The following is a 20570-nucleotide window of genomic DNA, read 5'->3' as shown; positions in this document are numbered from 1 at the left end:
TTTATGTTCACCAGTGGATCCCAGTATGGCATTGAGAGAAGATGGAGAGGCCCTGGGTGAAGTGATTATTGTATGAATATTGTATTCTAAGTCTTTTTACGATATTTTTGTTATTGTTGTTGACTTGTTGAAGAGTAACCCTTTTTTGATTTAAAAAAAAAAAAGAAAAAGAAAAAAGTCTTGTCAGTGGATTGAGCTGCCTGGGCTCTTCCCAGTAAGTGCACCATGTGAGGAGTTTTTGTTTATTTATTTATTTTTTGAGGGGGGTTTAAAGTTTAGGCCTGCTCTTTATTAGCCAGTAAAACCTACACTACCCTATGAGGATATAATTATGAAGGCTACAATAAATAAGATGTTATTTTTGTGATTTATGTGAACTTATCCAGAAATTAATCATATAGAAATTTATTTCAGGGTAGTGCTAGACTCATCATTCCTCCATATACCTCATACACTAGTGTAAGCTGCAGCTCTCTATAATTTTCATATGATACTCCTACAGCAGCTTCTATATTTCACCGCGTCAAATTTCCAAAAGGATTTAAAAGCGAAAGCATGAAGTCAGCAGGTTCAACTGATACAGTAATTCTGCCTTGGGAGTCGGCCCATGCAGCGCCTCAGATATGGACGGCTGCCCGGCTTCACTGTTCGTCATCGCGTTTTTTCCAGCGTCCTCCTGCGTATGCATGTATGCGACCGACGGGCTGATTTCATAACGTGGGGAGGAAGAGAGGAATGGGGCTTTGAGAACGGATGAGCACCAGACCGGGCAGGCTCTATGCACCAACAGTGTTATCTCTGTTCCCGGGCCAGGCAGACGGTGCACTAGAGGAGATGCGGTAGTGGAGGCTGCTGATGCTGCTGTCCGATCAGCTGTTTTTTGTGTCTTGAGCATCATCGCCGTGACGGCCAGAGAGATCGAGATCAAGCTCCGGAGCCAGGGACACCGCAGACCGGATAACAGAGGATGGAGTTTAAGCATCTGGTGGAGGCGGCGGAGAAGTGGTGCTCCGAAAACCCGTTCGACCTCATCTTCGCCGAGGAGGACGAGGAGAGGCGGCTGGACTTCTACGCAGATCCCGGCGTCTCCTTCTACGTGCTGTGTCCCGGCGGCACCGACAATTTCGTAAGTGAGCCTCTGCAGGGCCTTAAGCCGCGCGCGTGCGTACGCGCGCGTGCGCGATATGGAAAGTGCGCGCGTGTGCGTGCGTGTTCGTGTAGGTGTGTCGCGGGTGGGTTGGAGGTGGGGTTGTCCCGGTAGTTGTTCCCGGTTTTTCCAGCTGATGGACACGGGAGGGGGGGGGGGGGGGCTTCGAGGGAATATCTGAGCGGATGATGTCATTTCAGTTTGGGTGCACACTCCACCCCCACCACCCTCTTCTGTCGATTGTGTGTTTTTCCTCCATCATTATCAACTGCGATAACCCTCTGAACCACAACACCATCAAGCTAGACAGCTGAAAAAAAAACACGAGGCCTGTGACTTTCAAAATAAAAGACTATCAGACCATTATGTTGCATTCAGAACGAGCAGGGCCTATTGAAATTGATAAACAGCTGCATCATTGGAGATATAAGCAGCCAATTAACATATTTTTTCCTCAAATGTCACTGTTGTTACTTTATTTCTATTAAGGCCCGTACTTGCAGCCAAAAAGAGAAAAGTCACATCTGACAACAGACCAGTGTGCAGACATGCTAATAGTCTCCACTGACATGCTTGATCAGAGAGGTTGAAGTTCTGCAGACATACACTAAATAATTAACCTGTCTTTATTTTGAAGGAATTATTGCCAGTTTTATGCTCTGATTCTGTGTTGACTCCAGCTTAACTCAATGAAATCCCACTCTCATAGAAATGTTTACTTAGACATATTTGGGGTCTTTTTAAATAACTTTCTGCATCATAGATTAATATTGAAGACATAAAAATTATCCATAATCCTGATTCTGAAAAAGTTCATAAAACTGTTGTAGGTAAACAAGGTTTGTTTGCAATTCTGTTTCTATTTTACACAGCCACCAAACTTTTTTGGAATCGGGCTTGTATGAAAGAACATGTGGAATTAAGTGGTAAACAATAAAATGTAAACAAAGCTAAATATGTTTCATATTTTAGATTCTTCATTGCAGCCACCTTTTACTTTGCACACTATTGGCAGCATCGTGATGTAGCTTCATGCATGTTAGACCCTCAGTTGTGTTTTGCAGAGGCAGTGTTGTATATGATAAATAGTCCTATTTGACTACTGCAGTAATCTGTGCAATGGAAGAATTTTTCAGCTAAGAGAAACAACAGTCCATCATTGCTTTAAGACATGAAAGTCACTCGATCACGAACATTTCAAGAACTTCAAGTGCAGTCGCAAAAACCATCAAACACTATGATGAAACTGGCTCTCATGAGGAGTGCCCCAGGAGAGGAAGAGTTAACCTCAGCTGCAGAGGAGAAGTTCATTACAGTGAGCAGCCTCACAAATCACCAATTAACGGCACCTCAGATTAGAGCACATATAAATGCTCCACAGAGCTCAAGCAGCTGACACATCTCACCATCAACCGGTCAGCGGGAGACTGTATGAATCAGGCCTTCGTGGACCAATGCTGCAAAAAACCCAAGACTAGGAGCAAGAAGAGAATCGCTCTGGCCAAGAAACACAAGGAACAGACATTAGACCAGCAGAAATGTTTATGTTGGTCTGATGATGTTGCAGAAAGAGTGATGGGATGATGTCTGCATGTCTGATGGAGGGGTGCCGGCAATTCACTGCTTTACTGGACAGTAGATTCTGTTACTTTCATCTCCCTACATGACATGAAATTTCTAAGAATATCAAACCCCTTCATCAAAATTTTTAAAATTTTAATAACAGCTACATTTTAATGGCCTTAAGCAGAGGTGGCTGGCCAGTAGAGGGCGCTAGGTAGGATATTAATAGGATGTGGCAGAGCTCTACCTTGAAAAATTGGCCCTAATCAGATTCACATCATGTTTCATTTGTGTCTCACTGTTGAACATAAACTCCTTAAGTCCTTAAAATCCCCCAAACTCTAGACACAACGTGGAGGATGTGAGCTCTGTGTCCTCAATGGCAGCTCTTCCCTGTAGATCCTGTGCTGGTGTGGCACAGTGGTGGTGGTGTGAGCTCTAAAGCTCCTGAGGCAAGACCCACCCTGCTCCCTCCTCCTGCTCGGTGACAGAGGCTAACAGGGTGGAGAGCAGATGGAGATGACCCAGGAGCCAGAGAGCCTCCGTTCAGTCAATAACACATGATGTCACACCGACCCTGCCTGTGTTTACAGGCCTCGCCTGCTCTGTCAGTCAGTGATGATGCAGTCAGTTCTCTCTTAACAGCAACTTCTGTCTTCAATATTCTTTCTTTTTGTTTCCCTTTATCCCCCCCCACACACACACACAGTTCTCTCTCACTCTAAGAGCTAGAATGACTCTCTGTCTCTCTGCAGGACTCTTGAGATCCAGTTACTCTCACTTGATCAATAAAGCTATCAGCAGGGTCTCTCTCTCTCTCTCTCTCTCTCTCTCTCTCAGTTTATCTTGTTTTCCCCTCAAAACTGCGCTTCATGGCCCCGTCCTTTCACTAGAGGGCGCTGTGAGATCAGTTCCACCACCACACCGGTGCAGCTGCATCACTCTCTCAGCTCTGTAATGTCCCTCAGGGTAGGTCCTTGCAGTTTTTAGTCATACAGCTCACGTGATACAGTGTTACAGCTGATAAACAAGAGCAATTGGCTTGAAAGGTGAGGTTTTGGCGGCGCAGCCGAGACACACCCACCCTTGTGAGAATCCATCCATCAGTGTGAAAACTGGAACAACCATCCGTGAGCAGCCCAAGCAGGAGGCCTCAATATTAGCTCTATCTACAACAGTGTGGAGAAACTGTTTCCCCGGGCTGATTCACATGACTCTCATGTGACTCCTAAAAGGCTAATGAAGGTGTGTCCCTATGTATTTCACGCACAAATAGTGATGAAATTAAGGTGTTTGTAATGATATTTTTAAGAGGACAATTGATAGATTGTAAAATACAAAGGCATTGTTTTCATGCCATTCGATCACTTATTAAAATTCCCTTAAATAGTGCTTGTATTAAAATGACCATGGCATCCATTTATCTATTAATCATCCTCACGTTTGGAATGAATCCATAAATCTTCACCTTAATACCTTTTAAAGAGTTAATTAAGGTTTCATGATTTTGTGGCCAGTTTTAAGGGCTTCATGCAAACTAAAATCCTAATAATGATCTCCTAAATTTTGAAAAGCTTCCAGACTTCAGGACACGTTGAGATCGCCTGCCTTTGTTTTACACCTCTTCCCTCCAGGTCATTCTGTACACTCGGTTAGCGCCCCTGGCATTACCTAATAGATAACCTAACAGTGCGGCCTTTCGACTCTAATTAAACAACACTAACAGTAAGTGCAGTGGAATTGCTCCAGTAATCTCCCCCAAGCAGCTTTGAGGAGCTCACAACTTGCATTGATGAGGAAGCTGATCTTCATCTGATGACAACACTTTGATCTGATGCCAGTGAATTACAACTTACCTCAACTGAATACTGTTTTATTGGTCAAAAGCACAGTAACATCTGTGAATCCTTGGTGAATATTCAGGGCTTTGTGTATCTCCACTGTTATTCTCACTCTTCTATCTGCTGCACGCCCTTGAAGAAATGTCTCTATCTGGTTTAATTGCTTTGTTCTAGTTTTTCTGTGCCGTTCTGCCCCTGACCCAGCTTCACTTGTTTACTTTTTCGTTTCAGCAAGTTGTATGTCACTGTAGAGCCCACAGAGGCTACGCTGGTGGAGGAAGTGTTACAGTGTTACATCATCTGGTGTAGATTGTTAAATCCATTTGCCTACATACATGAATATGTGCTAATCTTTGTTTATCTGTGTCTGCAGCATGTGTGGAGTGAGAGTGAGGAATGCCTTCCCTTCCTACAGTTGGCCCAGGACTACATCTCCTCCTGCGGGAAGAAGACTCTGCTGGAGGTGCTGGAGAAGGTCTTCACGTCCTTCAGGCCTGTAAGGAAACAGAAGAGTTACGCTCACGCTTTTCTTTTTGACACGTTGCATCAACCACAGCGCAGCGATCTCTGCTTGCTGAGTTTAGGTCTAAACCTGAGACAGTCTGTTCTCTCATGCCAAACTCAACCCAAAATTCTGACATTTTAATGTGTCTTGCTTACCGGCAAATGGTACAAAAGATCAGCAGGATGTAAAACATGGAAAATATCTTTTCTATTTGACTGGTGGGAGTACTTTTATTTTCAGGAAAGCTAAATTTGAAGAGTGCTTTTACACTGCTTGACACTTTCTTCCTCAGGCTTTTTTTGGTAAATGTGAAGAGGAAAGACAAGAAATAAGATATTGAAAGATATTTTTAAAAAATCACAGTAGGTTGCCACTATGAAGCTTAGTTTTTTAACTGGTTTACCCTAAAAAAATCCATTAACTTAGCCATCAATGATGATGTAATGAAGGTATTTCAAATGGCATTTTAAGGGGATAATTCATGAAAAAATTAAGTGTTTTAAATCGATTCTTAGCTTTTCAAGAGGCAAGAGCCCTAGAGTTAACGAAATGACACGAAAGCTGTTACTTAAATTAAAACTTGAAGGCCTTGAAGGTGATAAAATGTTGGGTTTTTACCCCTGAAACCGAACTGTAGTCCCTTAAAACCCCTTAATGCATTACAATCCATTCATTTACCTTATAAATAATGTAAAAATTGGGATGAACCCACAAGTTTGCACCCTAAATGAAAACTAAGGTCCTTTTAAGGCACAAGAGATGTATTTCACATCTATTACCCCAAATCTAGAGCTAACCTGATATCTTACCTGGGCAAACATCTCACCATAGGATACAAAATGAGCCTACCTGAAGCTCACTACTTAAAATCAATCATTATTTTGGGTCTCAGCTGGTTGTCGAGCAACAACACAGAGTTGATGACAATGTTCCATCACCTGACCAAGAAATGATCTAGCATGTTTACACACACACACACACACACACACACACACACACACACACACACACACACACACACACACACACACACACACACACACACACACACACACACCTGCACAGTTTCCAACCTCTAACACGACCCTCTTCTTCTACCCCTGTCAGCTGCTTGGTCTTCCAGACTTAGACGTCAGTTTTGAGCATTTCCACACTGACATGGAGGAGGAACCCGGGCCCGACCACCAGCAGATGGGGGTCAGCCAGCAGTGATGAGCCCCAGGACAAAGCCTGCAGCTGGGGCAGAGCTGCCCTGAAGCTCTGGGCCTCAACTCATCTGCCCAAACACTTAACAACACACTCTTATCCAAACACGCACACACACGCACATACACACATAGCTACCTACAGTCAACTTGCTAAAAATGCACCATCATGTTCTTGAATGTCTCAGTGGCTTTGCTTCCCAAAGAGTGCACTGCGTTGCACTGTGTTGACCCCTCCCCTGCCCCTCGGCCTCCAACCAAACACACACACACACACACACACATGCACACACACACACACACACACACACACACACACACATTGGGGCTACGTGAGCAGTGGCCATGTACAATGCAAGTATCATAATCATTCACCATGTGGTTAGTTAAAGTTCCACAGCACAGCAATATAACATCGGCCTCAGCTGGCTTTGTTATGCAGAAATACAGTCAGATGTTACTGCAATACACACGTTTCCCCCTTTGGTTTGGAGACGAATGTGACAGATAACCTACTTTCTCAGCTGTCTCTTGACACCACGGGTACGCGAGAGCTAGGTGGAAGATAAATGGGTGAAAACTGACGGTTTGTGGCTGGAGTGATGCAGATAAAGAGAGGGGGAGGAAGGAGGGAAAAGCGTTATGGCTGCCCACCTCACGGAGGGAAGAAGGAGAGAGAAGGTGTAGATTCGGGCGGGGCAGCTCTCAAACGATCCTGTTTTAAACACACACTTAGAGTAGTGTAGGGTTTCAATCAAAAGCGCTCTGAGCTCCTCGTGTGGAAATCAGAGCGCGCAGCTTCACAGTAGCGTGGATCATGTCTCGAGGTGCGTCTCTTAGTGTCCCCAAGGCAGCACACCTCAGAGAGCTTAAAGTCACTTTATGAGGACGTTTTTAAATCAGTTACTATCATATGACCGTCACAACAAAGGCCCATGCTGCAGCTTAAGCCCTTCCTGGTTTGGGTGTCTCATTGTCACATGACACCTTAGTTCTGTCCTGTAGTCTTCCTTCCTGGTTGTCGGTGGTTCACAGTTTCCCCCAATCTGATGAGATACCTTCCTAAAACTCGCCAAAACCTCTTCCCGTGTGTGTGTCGTTTTGGGATTTCTTTGCTCGTCACATTTCTCTAAACCGTACATTTAATAAGCGCACACCCAAATCCCTGAGTGGTATCACAGGGAAGAGAAAATATTTGTTGAGGGCCACCCTCTGCCATCCCCGTTCTCTCTCCTCTCACATTGTGTTGTCGTGTGTCACATCCAGTGCACTGCAATGCTTCGGCCGCCTCCATCCACTCCGTCCACACGCAAGACTGTTTCAGAGGTTCATCTTTAGCCCGGTTACTTTGGCTTGTAAATGTTTGTCTTTTTATTGCCTCTCTGAATGTTTATCATGCAGTGTATCTTCTGTTCGTCCTCAGATGTGTGTGAAATTGTTCAATAAACCGTGTGAACAGAGAGTTCCTCAGTGTTTTTTTTTTTTTTTTTGTCCTTAATGGGCTGAAGTTAATGGAACACGGCGCGCCAAACATGGAGGGCTTTGGACTGGTGACCCGCCGCTCAGCCGCTGCAGACAACCCGCTGGTCTTACTGGGGTTGACGTCACTCGCCACCTGATGCGCCCACTCAGACCTGCGTCAAGCTAGAGACTGGGAGGGCTCCACAGACAGGAAGCTATGTTTCGACCTTCAACTTAAAAGCACAGAAACTTATAGGTTAGTTGAAGATTTTCACATACAAAACATTTGAAGAGCTTAGAAAATATGCTTTGATGCTTTGTTTTAAATTAAATGGCCCAACGGAGCAGAAAATGAATTGGCATCTGTTTTGATAAATGTTTAAGTACTTTTTCAAGAAAAAAAAAAGAAAAAGAAAAAAAGGTTCCAGCATCAAATGTGAGGATTAATGTAATGGTCACATGACACATTGGTCTGCACTTTTGCTTTTGTTTGTAAAAGAGTATTTTTATAGTGTGGTATTATTGGATTTAAAGATCTGAAGAATTCTGCCTCCACCACTGATTATTGGTTGGTTATTATTGGTGCATTGACATGTAAGCAGTACTGCATAATATTTTATGAATGTATGTATTTCATATCTAAAAAGTTAATATAGAAAGTAGCCTAATGGAGGTAAAAATAAATGGAGCAGGGTAAAAAATACATTACCCACTGCATTGTAGTGGGGGAGTATAAAGTATTAATTTTAAGTAACATAAAATGGAAATTCTCAAGTATGGGACAAGTACCTCAAAATTGTACTTAAGTACTGTAATTGAGTACAATCATGTACTCCACTTTTGGAGTGGCCACAGAATTATCCTGCAAAGGCCGGATGGTAGAACAACAAGTTCAATGGCAAACAAAGAGAAAGGCTGGCCTGCAGGCCCCAGAGCTACACTGTAGGCACGGAACTTAATTCTATGTTACAGTGACCTGCGCAGTTTCCGTTCACCTTTTTGAAGTAGTAAGTTCACCGCTTTTACTTTGAAGGCGAATTTATCTAATCTTGGTGAACTTTGGGAGGTTTGACGGAGCTGCCTCACGGGGGGGACGAGGGCTATCTTTGCTTTTATTTTTCTTTCCAGACGGCCACAGCAGAGCATAAAAACAAACTTGAACCAGATGGACAGTGTGTCAACACTTGCGCCTAAGTCCTCGTCTGAAGTGGAGGAACTGAAAACTTAAAACCGACGCGAGTTTATCTTTTTTATTCTCCCATTGTTGAAAAAAAGGGAAGGGCTCTGCCAAGAAAAACAACAACAAAAAAATCAACCATTTGGAAATTAAGTTATGCGGCAGTGAGTGCGCACTTTACGCACAGGGCGCATCGTAAACTTTAGGATGTTGGATCACCTCGCCTTTGTGTTTCCTCTTGTGTCAGCTCGTATTTCCTTTGTTTGTGTCAGTTCTTCATAACTCACTGTAACCATGTGTCGTGGCTAAAAACTTTGAAGCGCACAAAAGAGAAATCTGAGGAGGTAAGCGTGAGACACCATGGGTGCCAAACAGAGCAGCCCAGTATTTGATGGCAGAACTCGGGCTTATTCCAGCTCGGATCTCCCATCTGGAAACGCCAGTGGAGGGGGAAGGATTGCGGGGTTTAGGTACACCAACGGACCAGATGGCCCTCGGATACGGTACACGGGTGGAGGGCCAACCAGCTCCGGGCTCAGTATACCGGCCGGCGGCAGGTCGGGGTCACACGCACTCAATCAGAGCCTCGATCTCACGGATGGTGACGACGAAGGCCAGCTGCCTCCTGATGGCCACAGGTTGCTTATTGGGTCTCTGCCGGCTCACCTGTCCCCCCACCTGCTGGGAGGTAAGATTAGAGTTACCTCCAGTTCATTACAGTTCCAAACATCTGGAAAGAAGGCAGACACTTCTGACACTTAGGACACATTTTTCTGCGTTACTCAGCAGTGAGTGCAGACATTGCGGTGCATTATGCTATTTTAATCCTACTGTGGAGGGTGTTCGTTGTTCTTAGTTGCCATTATCTCATCCAAGTGGCCATTTTATAATCTCGTGTTATGACTAACATCTCTTCTCTTAATACTGTGTTTATTATAGCATGTTAGTTTATGTACAGTAGGATACTATTTGCTTGTGATGCGACGCAAATGATAAGACAGTGAAGATGCTGTCAAAGTTTCTTAGTATTTTTCCATTTGACATGTGATACCTGGCGCATGATAACAGCAGTGCGATGACTGAGCCCTTTGTTTAGCACTTCTGCTCTTTTATTGTAGCCACAGGTGGCTCTGCTGTACTGTACTGCCATCTGTCTGGTTTTGCCTCGCCTCTGTCTTGCAAAACTGGCTTGTTTTTCACTCCGGCAGAGAGGGAAGAGTGCATTAAGTAGGTCAGCAGATAAGAGCTCCCTGCTGGTTACACATTGCCTGACACACATGCACGCACACACATGCACACAAACTTCTTGAATCCGCAAAATCGAGCTGCTTTTCAACTGGTGGGTTGTCTTCAGAGGGCAGAGCAGGACTAACAGGAAACTGGAAAAGAAAAGCTGCAGAGCAAAAGATCTAACATTTTATAGCGTCTCCTGATTTCTTATTGCTGTTGGAGTTCTTGTAAATGACACATGCCCCGATTTCGTCACCTTTCATAACTTGCGCACTAAAAATAGAACTGGAGTTTGGTCTCACCTCCTTCAAATTACCAGCATAGGTAGCTTCCTTGGTGAGGACGACTAATAGTTAATACCCTCGTCAGTAACCTTTGCTCATCAGATCCATGTGATGGTGACTTTGCAGTCCTGACATTGTCTCCACAGGCTTGTCCTATCTCCTTTAGTAACACATGACAAAAACATGAGGTTCACACAAGACACAGAGATAATTACTGCCTGCATGTGTCATGCATTTGCAGTCCTTTTCTTCCTTGAGGTGTTGTGATGTTAAACAGGAGGTTATCTTATCTAAGATCAAGCGGTACCTGGCCTATTTATCTTTGTGCCGCTGAGAAGATTCATGAGGTCGGGAGGCCATGTGCATGTGAGTTAGATGATGAATTAATGACTTATTTAATTCATAGACGTGGTGCAATAAATATGAAGGCATATCAGCTTGTAGTTAATTTGTAAAGAGCAATGATATCTGAACATTGCATGATTAGGTCAGCAGGTTGTAACAGATTGTTTACAGCAGACAGAGCTTTAGTGAGTGCGTGCAGGTCTTGGGTCATTTGGGGCTATTTAAGATCAAACTCATGCAAACTGTCCCAAGCCCTCTTCTGTGTACATTTCAATAAAAGTTTATGAGAGAGGTGTTGGCTCATGTTCTTTGTGTTTGCCTCCCAGGCTTCCACTGCCCCGTTTGCTCCAAGTTCATGGCGTCGGATGAAATAGAGAAGCACCTGCTCAAGTGTTTCAACAAAACACGCCTCACCTACAACAGTAAGATTTGTTCATTTTTGTTTAAACATGCAAAAGAGCAGGTGAAACTGAACCACATCGGTGCTGGTGCTTCCGGCTGGTTGAAACCAGGTCTACAAATGTCCAGTATTCAGGTCCTTTTCTAAAACACAAGCTGCAGCACCACAGTGTGAAAATATTCCATTAGACTTACATCATTAAATATTACAGTGACTCCCACCGTTTTTGTCTTGTGACCTCTTAAATCAAGTCAGTGTCTGCTTGTAACCCTCATCACAGTGTATGGCTTAGTGTGGACTACGTCCCTCAAGTCATGTTTCCTTCATATACTGTTTCATTTGAAAGATGTTCAGAGCCCCGACAAGGTGAAAGCATCCAGTATTTCACAGCAAAGTAGAATAAAATGTGAAAAATAGCAGAAACATGTAACAGATATTTGAAAAACAGAAATTTCATTTAATTTTATTTATTTATTGTTTAATCCATGTAAATATCATGTGGTCCCTCATATTTATCTTAGGACCCCTCTGTGGGTCCCAACCACCATGTTAGGAACCACTGAAATATCTTACTATTATACTTGATTACGCCCTCTAATGTATTATTATTATATATCATAAGTCACTTTTTAAGTGTTATTTTTAACTACTTAATATACTGTAAGGTAATAAATTATAAATGCATAGGGTTTTTTTAATATAAAATCTTTTATAAAAGTTTTACGTTTTAAGTTTTAAGCATACAGTATCATAGAATTAAAGAAATCAAGTACAAGTACTTCAAAATGGTTCCTAAATGTAGTCCAAAATGTACTTACTGACACTCCACACCTGCCTCTACTTTTATGAACTTTTGTTTCTGCAACTGGATCATGACGATGATACTGAATTAATGCACAAAGTCTTGAATGGAAAAATTCTTAGACTAAGAACTCATTGTCACAGAGATGCACCTGTACTAGACGTCACACAGCGCAGTATGAAACGATCGAAGCAAAGACAGCTGTGTGATACAGCTGCACATTTCCAGTGAGTGCAAGCTAACTGAGTGTGAGCACCTGTGTAGTGCACACCCACATACATGCACACACAGGAAAGGCAAACGTATGCTTGCCTGTAGACATACAGTTGTTACTACACATACTTCCTGCAAGTAGAGACATTGCAGGCTCTAAAGTGCCGCATGCATGCAAACAATAGTAGATTGCTCAATATCTTTAACAGTTGATGCGTGTGCAGATACATGCTCATACCCACACCCACAGCAACACGCATGCTATGGATAAATATACAGCACAAATGCAGCTCGTACACTGCACGGTGCATCTTAGCTTATCATAGGCATGCAGATGTGTAAAACGTATGCAGTCATCTCTCTGTTTTTCATTTAACTCATGCAAATCATTTTAAAGTGCATTTGAATGATTCTATCTTACCTCTACTGTAAGATTCATTTTAATTTGTGCACATGAGAGCTATAAACAGCCCTTCGCTTCAGGTATTGACACTAGGGCCTGTCTAAGCTAAATATGCAAGTAAACATTTGACGTAAGAGGAATCCTCGTTGGGCGGCACGGTGGCGCAGCAGGTAGTGCGCGTGCGTCACAGCAAGAAGGTCGCCGGTCGATCCCCGGGCAGGGCCCTTCTGTGTGAAGTTTGCATGTTCTTCCCGTGCATGCGTGGGTTCTCTCTGGGTACTCCGGCTTCCTCCCACAGACCAAAAACATGCTCATTAGGTTAATTGGTGTCTCTAAAAATTGTCCTTAAGTGTGATTGTGAGTGTGAATGGTTGTTGGATTGCCCTGCAATTGACTGGCAACCGGTTCAGGGTGTACCCCCTCTCGCCGGTTGACAGCTGGGATAGGCTCCAGCCCCCCGCAACCCCGAAAGGGATAGGCGGTATAGATAATGGATGGATGGATGGAAACATCATTGTTATCTGATCTCAGGCTTGTATAATCAGACGCTCGGTTTTCTCCCTGTTATTAAAATAAATCATCAAACTGTTACAAAGGACAGGATAATGAAAAGGGAAATTACACAAAACGCAACATAGTCTCACTGATGACTGCATCTTTACCCACTTTGCACACTGTAGAGGATACCAGTTGTCACAGATGTCAACAGGTATTCAGGTATCAAAGGTTAAACAGATGGTTATGCAGAATTTAGTGACTGAACTGCAGATTTTGATGCGTGATTTGGTGCGCGAGGCAGCTTTTTTCTCACCTCGCCTCTGTCCTTATTGTCTTTCTTAGAGGACATCCTGTCCAGAGACTCTGGGGAATGTGCCATCTGTTTAGAAGAGCTGGAGCAGGGAGACACCATTGCCAGGCTGCCCTGCCTCTGTATCTACCATAAAGGGTAACGAACACACACAAACAATCATAAATAAATCGGTTGTCACTGGAAAGAGTTTGACAAATGCATAAAATGCACAAAGTCAAACGGTCACGACTTGTAGAGGGAACCTGAACGCCCATTCTTAAGATTTACAAATTCAGATAAATGTTTAAAAGGAATAGAGGACATTTTGAGAAATGTGCTAAAACACTTTTTTTGCCAAGAGTAGATAAGAAGATACCTCTTTTATGTTTATACAGTAAATAGGAAACTACTGCCCTCTGCCAGTTAGCTTAGCTTAGCACAAAGCCTGAAAACAGGGGAACAGCTAGCCTGTGTGCTTGAATGAGATACATGTTAATTAGTGAGCTTTAGAGGAGCTGAAGGTGGGTTTTGTTAACCTTTGGACAGAGACAGGATAGCAGTTTCCCCAATTCCAGTTTTCATGCTAAAGTAAGCTGACCTGCCACTCATGGCAGCCTAATATTTAACAGACTGATACGAGAATGGTATCAATCTTCTCATCCAACTCTCAGCAAGACCTTGATCATATGTGCACATAGATGCTTCCATTCAGAGGAACATGATAGTTAAGGCCACCTGGTGAATGAAACACCTTGATAAAACACACACATTGCTATCCAGGTAATTATTAATTAGATGAAGATTGTCATGTTTTTAAAAAGAGGCCATCTTTAGATAATTTAGCCAAAAATAATACAAAAAAAGTGTTTATTGTGATTAGTACAGCAACATGTAACTGAGCTCATTGTTCCAGGTGCATAGATGAGTGGTTTGAGGTGAATCGCTCGTGTCCAGAGCATCCTGCAGACTAGGAACTGCAAGAGCACAGTTTCGGGCTACTGTATCTGCACCTCATCCCAACACTGTATGTTCCAGCCGAGCATCAGCGCTCCTCAGGGATTGTAAGACATTACTGCGAACAGGATTTTTCATGTTGCCTCGTGGAGTATCGATGGACTGTGGATATGTTTCTCGAGACGTCGTGGGATGTCCAAAGAACCACTGGTGGAGTTATTTTTTCTCCAGAAAAATATGTGAATGTTCCTTACACCACCTGCTGGCCTAAAGTGGGTTCATGCAACCTGGGATCTGAACTGAACTGATTTGCTGAACAAGGTGTGATGTTATGGCAGGGGACTTGTATAATCATGGCGGGAGAATAAGCCTCAAGTAGCCTCTTTTCAGCAGAGATTTAGGCTCAGAAAACTGAAGGCTGATGTTGTGCAATGTAAAAACAGCCATATAAAATTATATCAGCTTTAAGGGATGATTACAGTGTTAATGTTAGTTACAAAATAGATCTTAATTGTATTGCAAAATTGGCTATCATTGTTCGCTAAAATATGATGTGTCCTAGACCAAACAGTCTAACGTGAAATAGTATGACTTTGTTAATCACCTGGCCATTCAGAACCACAGTAATGTGACTGTAGTTTAGTGCTGGAATAACAGATGGGCGAAAACATATCTAATGATGATTCATGCTCTCTCTAAGGAGTGCCATAATATGCTGCTATGTCATAGACTGGAAACATTTCTTATAACCTTTGAAACTTTGTTCAGTGTACTCTCTGTTTGTACTGTAATGAACTGCTCAACAATAAATGTTTTATCTTGTCTCTTTACTGCGTACATTCTATTTAATATTTGAATGTTGTACTTTATTTATATGTATCTATAGCTACTGAAAATTCCCCCACCAAAAAAAATCCAAGATTCTACTTAGTTCCTTAAAGAATGTATGATGAGGGTTCAAAGTATCCAAAACATTTTTCCCAGTCAGTAATAAAACCCGAAAATAAATTCTTTGTATAATGTTGTAGTAACTTATTTCATCTTCAAACTTCTCAATGATTGAGCTTTAAGTGTACCCTGACTTCAATGTTTCATCATTAATGTAATTTTGTATTTTCATTTTTTTCAATTACGCACAACAAACATGACGTAATGTTGACGTATCACGTCGCGTCTACGCTGTCGCTGTTTTGATGACGTTTACGTACTGAAACGTAAAATTTACGAAAAGGTACACAGCAGCACCAGCCGCAGCCAACGTAGTTCAGATTTTTATTAGGGTAAAAACGCTACGATTTTTTCTTCTTTTTTAATACATACGCTTCCCCTTGTATTTTCAGGTAAGTGTTTACGAAAAAATATATTATTTCCTATCTTATTAGGTTTTATTCTTTCCCCTCGCGGACTTTTCCTTGACTAAAGACGCTCGGCTAACGTTAACTTAACGATAGCTAACGTCAATCCAAACTAAAAACTGCACACTCCCACCCAGTCTATAAGGAAAACCCTAATTTCGATTGATGCTAACTAAACGTTACTCTCACTGCCTATCAAGTTTTGTGAATCTAAAGTGAGATGTGTTGATTTTCAGCTCGGGAATCAACAGCTTACGGTCAAGATGTCGTACATGCTACCACATCTCCACAATGGCTGGCAAGTCGACCAAGCCATCCTGTCTGAGGAGGACCGTGTCCTAGTGATCCGCTTCGGACACGACTGGGACCCAACATGTATGAAAATGGACGAAGTTCTCTACAGCATCGCTGAAAAGGTTTGATTAGTGTAGGATCCATATAAAATGTGGGTTGTGGCATTAGCATGATCAGCTACCCTCTTCTGTCTAAACGTGCTCAATAGCATCGCCTGCTGGTCTGCTGTCACCAAAATTACTTTCCATAGAGAAAACACGGTATTCATAAATATGAGACTGAAGTACACGCTTTTAGCTGAGTTAAGGTTGACACTGTGACTGTGCCATCAAGATGCATTAAATGATGAGTTTTTATTGGCAAGTGGCAGTTTCTTCTACACTTACAAATAACTGTGATAAACTCTGCATCAGCTGCCACAGGATAAAATTAGTAATAAACTTTTACAAGCCCATCATGGAAGCATAAAGATGTGCAACCACAACAGATGCATGGGCTGAGGATTACCACAAAATGTCATTCATATCCTGCACCATCCATGACACCAAAGATGTCTCTGGTCTTGTTTCGGGGGTGTTGTTTGCTCTTTGTTTTGGAGATCGTGTGTCAAAAACTGGAGAGAACAGTAAGAACCTGCTGCTCCAGAAACTGCATTTCCAATCGACTTGTCCCTGCTAGTTGGCTGTGTTGTGTCGCTGACCGCAGAGCCAGCATAGTTCCTGCCCTGCGTGGACACACCAGGCTCGACTGTGATGATGAAAGATGACACAAACATTTTCTAAATACTTGTGTTGTGCTTTGAAGCAAAGTGTTAAATGCAGGAGAGGAGGATGGAACAGAAAACCTTATTGTCATTATGCAGATTATAACTAGATTAGAAGCGACACTCCTGATGAGTGCATTAAAACGCAGGAAAGTGCAACAAAACAACCTCAGCAGAACAAACACATTTTCTAAAATAATAAGACACATAAGACACGAAATCAATGATGTGCGCATGAATGGCCAGAATGTTTGTGGGTGCGGGAGGGAGTAGACGCACACATTGCAGGAGTGGCCCACAATGGTCCGAAATCCAGTGGGAGTGGGTGGGAGCAGGATTAAGAAAACAGTACAGTACGGTTTAATGGCTTGACTTCTCCTCCTCGCCTCAGATAAAAATCCTCTCATTTTGCACCTTACAAAAAAATCATGCATGGGTCCTTTTCTGGTTTTTCTGTAGATTGTTTTTCTCTTGCTGATCTATACTATCTGCTCAAGAGATGCAAAGATTGATCTCTGTGTTCGCTGCTCTCGGCAGTTTATTCCTGATTTAACACCGAAGGTTCTCATGACAGTTTGTGATGTTTGGGTATCTTACTCTGTCAGCAATTTCTAGACCATTTTTACGACATGCTTCCCAAATCTATTCAGGCTGTTAAAACCTGAGACACTGCAATAATTTCTTAAAGATCTAACCATCTTTTTGAGGCTTATTTAAGCATGAAGTATTACATGCATGCTGCAAAGCAGGAGCTGTAATTTGTTAGAAAAAAGAAAGAATGCTTTGTTGTTGATGTATAGTATGTCAGTATTTAATGATATCACGGTGGTTAAAAATTGGATAATTATTCTACCTACGTACGTCTTGACAGGTAAAGAATTTTGCTGTCATTTACCTGGTGGACATCACCGAAGTGCCCGACTTCAACAAGATGTACGAGTTGTACGACCCCTGCACTGTCATGTTCTTCTTTAGGTAAGCCACTCTTCATTTCAAATATCAGTGTAAGTGTTACTTCAATGACGACTGTTTCATATAAAGCTTTCCTGTTCGGTCGGTATTCAGGAACTGCAGTCCAATGTCAGATCTTCACCTTGTTATCGGTGTTTTTCAGGAACAAACACATCATGATTGATTTGGGCACCGGTAATAACAACAAGATCAATTGGACAATGGAGGACAAGCAGGAGATGATAGACATTGTTGAAACAGTGTACCGAGGAGCAAGAAAAGGAAGAGGTCTGGTGGTGTCTCCGAAGGATTATTCTACAAAATACAGATATTGATTTTTGTTTTTGTCCTCAAACACCTGTTTTTTTCCTCATACTTTGTGCCGCAACACAGAGACTGCAAGTTACACGAATCAAGGAAGATCGTTTTTTTATAAACATTCTTGTTTTTGTCAGTGAAACGGGACAAGATTCTGATTTTTTTTTTTTTTTTCTCGTTTGTGTTTTTTGTGTGTAGGTAGAGATGTTGTTCAGTGTCTTCAACAATAAGTTTCTTTTGTGGAAACTGGTGCTTAAGAAAGCGAATGAGTAAAAGTCATCATATTTAAAGTTTTAATAAACATGGATGGATATTTACATATGAAAGTTTTCACAGTGTGTTTACTTATCATAGGAAGAAGATGCTTTGGCATTACAGACATCCCATTTGTGTTGTTTTTTTGTTTTTTTTTGAGGGGAACTACTTGAGACTGTCCACAGTGGTTAGGTAATATAACACACATTAAAAAACTGTGGCTCTGTAGTAATAACATGTCGAATATGTAGATTCAACTTGATCATGTTGGAGAGCCTTTGTGTTGTGTTGATGCCAGGGGGTGAAAAGGAACAGCTTCACAACCTTATACTGACTGAAATAAATGAGAGTGACATCACACATTTAGTATATTTAGTGAATTAATTCCATATATTTCTTTAAAAAAATATATTTTATAGAAACAGATTGTCTTCTGTGTACATCTGGGAAAAAAAGCCAATAGCTCAAAGATTATAAAGTGTCTGGTCCATTCAGCTGTGGAAATTTAATTTATTTACATTATATTTGGTAGCATATCAACTTAAAACTGATGATGTCAGCGCCTGAAGCCAGAGAGCGCATTTCCCTAAAATCTCCATTAGGTGGAGCCAGAGATCTTTGGCAGGTTCGGTAGCGACAGACTGCTGATTAAGTTTATGCAATACTAAAGATTCTTATTGCTCATTAACCACTGATTTCATTAGTTTATTGAAGTTAGTTGTCAGGGACAAAAACAAGAACATTTAAAAAAAAAAAGATAGATTCACACAAGAAAACCACATTCACATTCAGCCACTCGCTGATGCCCACCTGCAGTCTGTGGGAAGATAGTAATACAATTACTAATACAACTACTGCAATTAATGCTAATTCAATAAATACTGAATGCAATCACACACACTCCAATCATTCTACTTAACCATATTTAATATAAATACTCATTCCCACCCCCCTCCCCCCAACACTATCCAGTAAATCAATCAGTATTCAGTGAAGCAAGTGTATTCGCTAAGGTCGTTCACACAACATGTGTGAGCCATAACCCCTACAGAAGGATTTAAAACAGAAAAATGTTCTGCATTTACAATAAATAAACACATTAAAAATAAAATAGTAAAAAAGCATATAGTTAAAGTAATGGAAACAAACCGTATAGCTAGAGGAGTAGTAATTGGTGGGTATTGTAGAGACACCGTGGGGGGACGTTCACATAGCTGAGTTAGCTGTTTGAGTGTGATCTCCTGTGGGAAGAAACAGTTCTTGTGTCTGCTTGCTTTGGCGCACGGTGGCCTGTAGCGCCTGCCAGAGGGGAGACATTCACATACGTTTTGGCCGAGGTGTGAAGTGTCTTGTGATGAGCAGTGGACATCCACTAAGAGGGCCTTTTCCTCACATAGGTGTCCGTGGATCTCACAGCAACATAATTTTTGGGGGATACATGCTAGATCTTCACTGTAGAGGAACTGGGTTCCAATTCAAGATGATTTAACCTCTGTTATTGCCACAAATTAAAGACTAAAGGCTATTCTTTTCCATAAGGAATGGTTCCAAGTCATGAGGCTTTCTCTATCCACAGTATTTACACACTCCAGAAAGTAAGAATCCCATGTGAGATAGCAAAGCAGGGTAATTAATACAGGCCTCAGTTCGTCTTTTGGGTCAAAGATTTTAAGAAGTTTTCAACCTTACTCCAACCCTGACAGGAGTTATCCATCAGTGACGAGAGAATGATAGAAACGCTGGAAGAAATGAACGCGGCAAAGAAAAGAGGAGCAAGAAAATAGGGGGTGAAGGATTTGGAGAGCGAGAGAAATATCAGTAGACGAGTCTCATTAATATCGATTAGCTGTCAGCTCCATCTCTTACAGCTCCTTATGGCCAGACACCACACACTGCATGGGAGACAGAGCCCAATTTGTTGAGTGATAGATGAGGTGACAGGGGACAAATTCTGTCTCTGTTTCTCTTTATGTGTGTGTCCGTGTGTGTGTGTTTGGAGCAAAGACAGAGAGGGATCCTCTCCGGAGTGAATCGTCTGACCTCTTCACCTCTCCTGAGTGAGACAAGTTGGGAGTCTCTTGGGGTAAGACCTCCAATCTCAGAGTGTGTGTTCTCTTGGTCTATTTAGATTCACTGTACTGCATGTCTCTGGTGCTGAGATGCCCCCTAAAGCTCACCCCCCTCCCTCCACCACCCAGCTCCCATCTGATCACCGTCTGGTTGTTCTAACTGCCCAGAGCTCTGGCAAGAGAAGGACGGAGGAGAAGATGGGGATGGTTGAACAACAGCTGGCCATCGAAAGGAGAAGAGAGGA

General features: G+C 42.3%; 3 protein-coding genes across 3 annotated transcripts; all 3 read left to right on the top strand.

The window, feature by feature from the left end:
* Positions 1 to 690: 690 nt before the first annotated feature.
* Positions 691 to 7723, top strand: mturn (maturin, neural progenitor differentiation regulator homolog (Xenopus)). The gene is made up of 3 exons (XM_070985327.1): positions 691 to 1126; positions 4925 to 5047; positions 6164 to 7723. Exons 1-3 carry the CDS (start codon positions 968 to 970, stop codon positions 6266 to 6268), a joined length of 387 nt encoding a protein of 128 aa, XP_070841428.1. The 5' UTR covers positions 691 to 967; the 3' UTR covers positions 6269 to 7723.
* A 1053-nt stretch (positions 7724 to 8776) lies between these two features.
* On the top strand, positions 8777 to 15145 carry LOC139345867 (E3 ubiquitin-protein ligase ZNRF2-like). The gene is made up of 4 exons (XM_070984733.1): positions 8777 to 9587; positions 11085 to 11180; positions 13417 to 13522; positions 14280 to 15145. Exons 1-4 carry the CDS (start codon positions 9260 to 9262, stop codon positions 14335 to 14337), a joined length of 588 nt encoding a protein of 195 aa, XP_070840834.1. The 5' UTR covers positions 8777 to 9259; the 3' UTR covers positions 14338 to 15145.
* A 375-nt stretch (positions 15146 to 15520) lies between these two features.
* Positions 15521 to 18615, top strand: txnl4a (thioredoxin-like 4A). Its single transcript, XM_070984778.1, has 4 exons — positions 15521 to 15660; positions 15912 to 16091; positions 17604 to 17707; positions 17847 to 18615. Exons 2-4 carry the CDS (start codon positions 15939 to 15941, stop codon positions 18016 to 18018), a joined length of 429 nt encoding a protein of 142 aa, XP_070840879.1. The 5' UTR covers positions 15521 to 15660; positions 15912 to 15938; the 3' UTR covers positions 18019 to 18615.
* The last annotated feature ends 1955 nt before the right edge of the window (positions 18616 to 20570 follow it).

The sequence above is a fragment of the Chaetodon trifascialis genome, chromosome 17 (genome assembly GCF_039877785.1).
Source record: "Chaetodon trifascialis isolate fChaTrf1 chromosome 17, fChaTrf1.hap1, whole genome shotgun sequence".
NCBI lineage: Eukaryota > Metazoa > Chordata > Actinopteri > Chaetodontiformes > Chaetodontidae > Chaetodon > Chaetodon trifascialis.
Note: the sequence above shows the minus strand (reverse complement) of the source record. Positions and strands in the feature narration are given on the sequence as shown.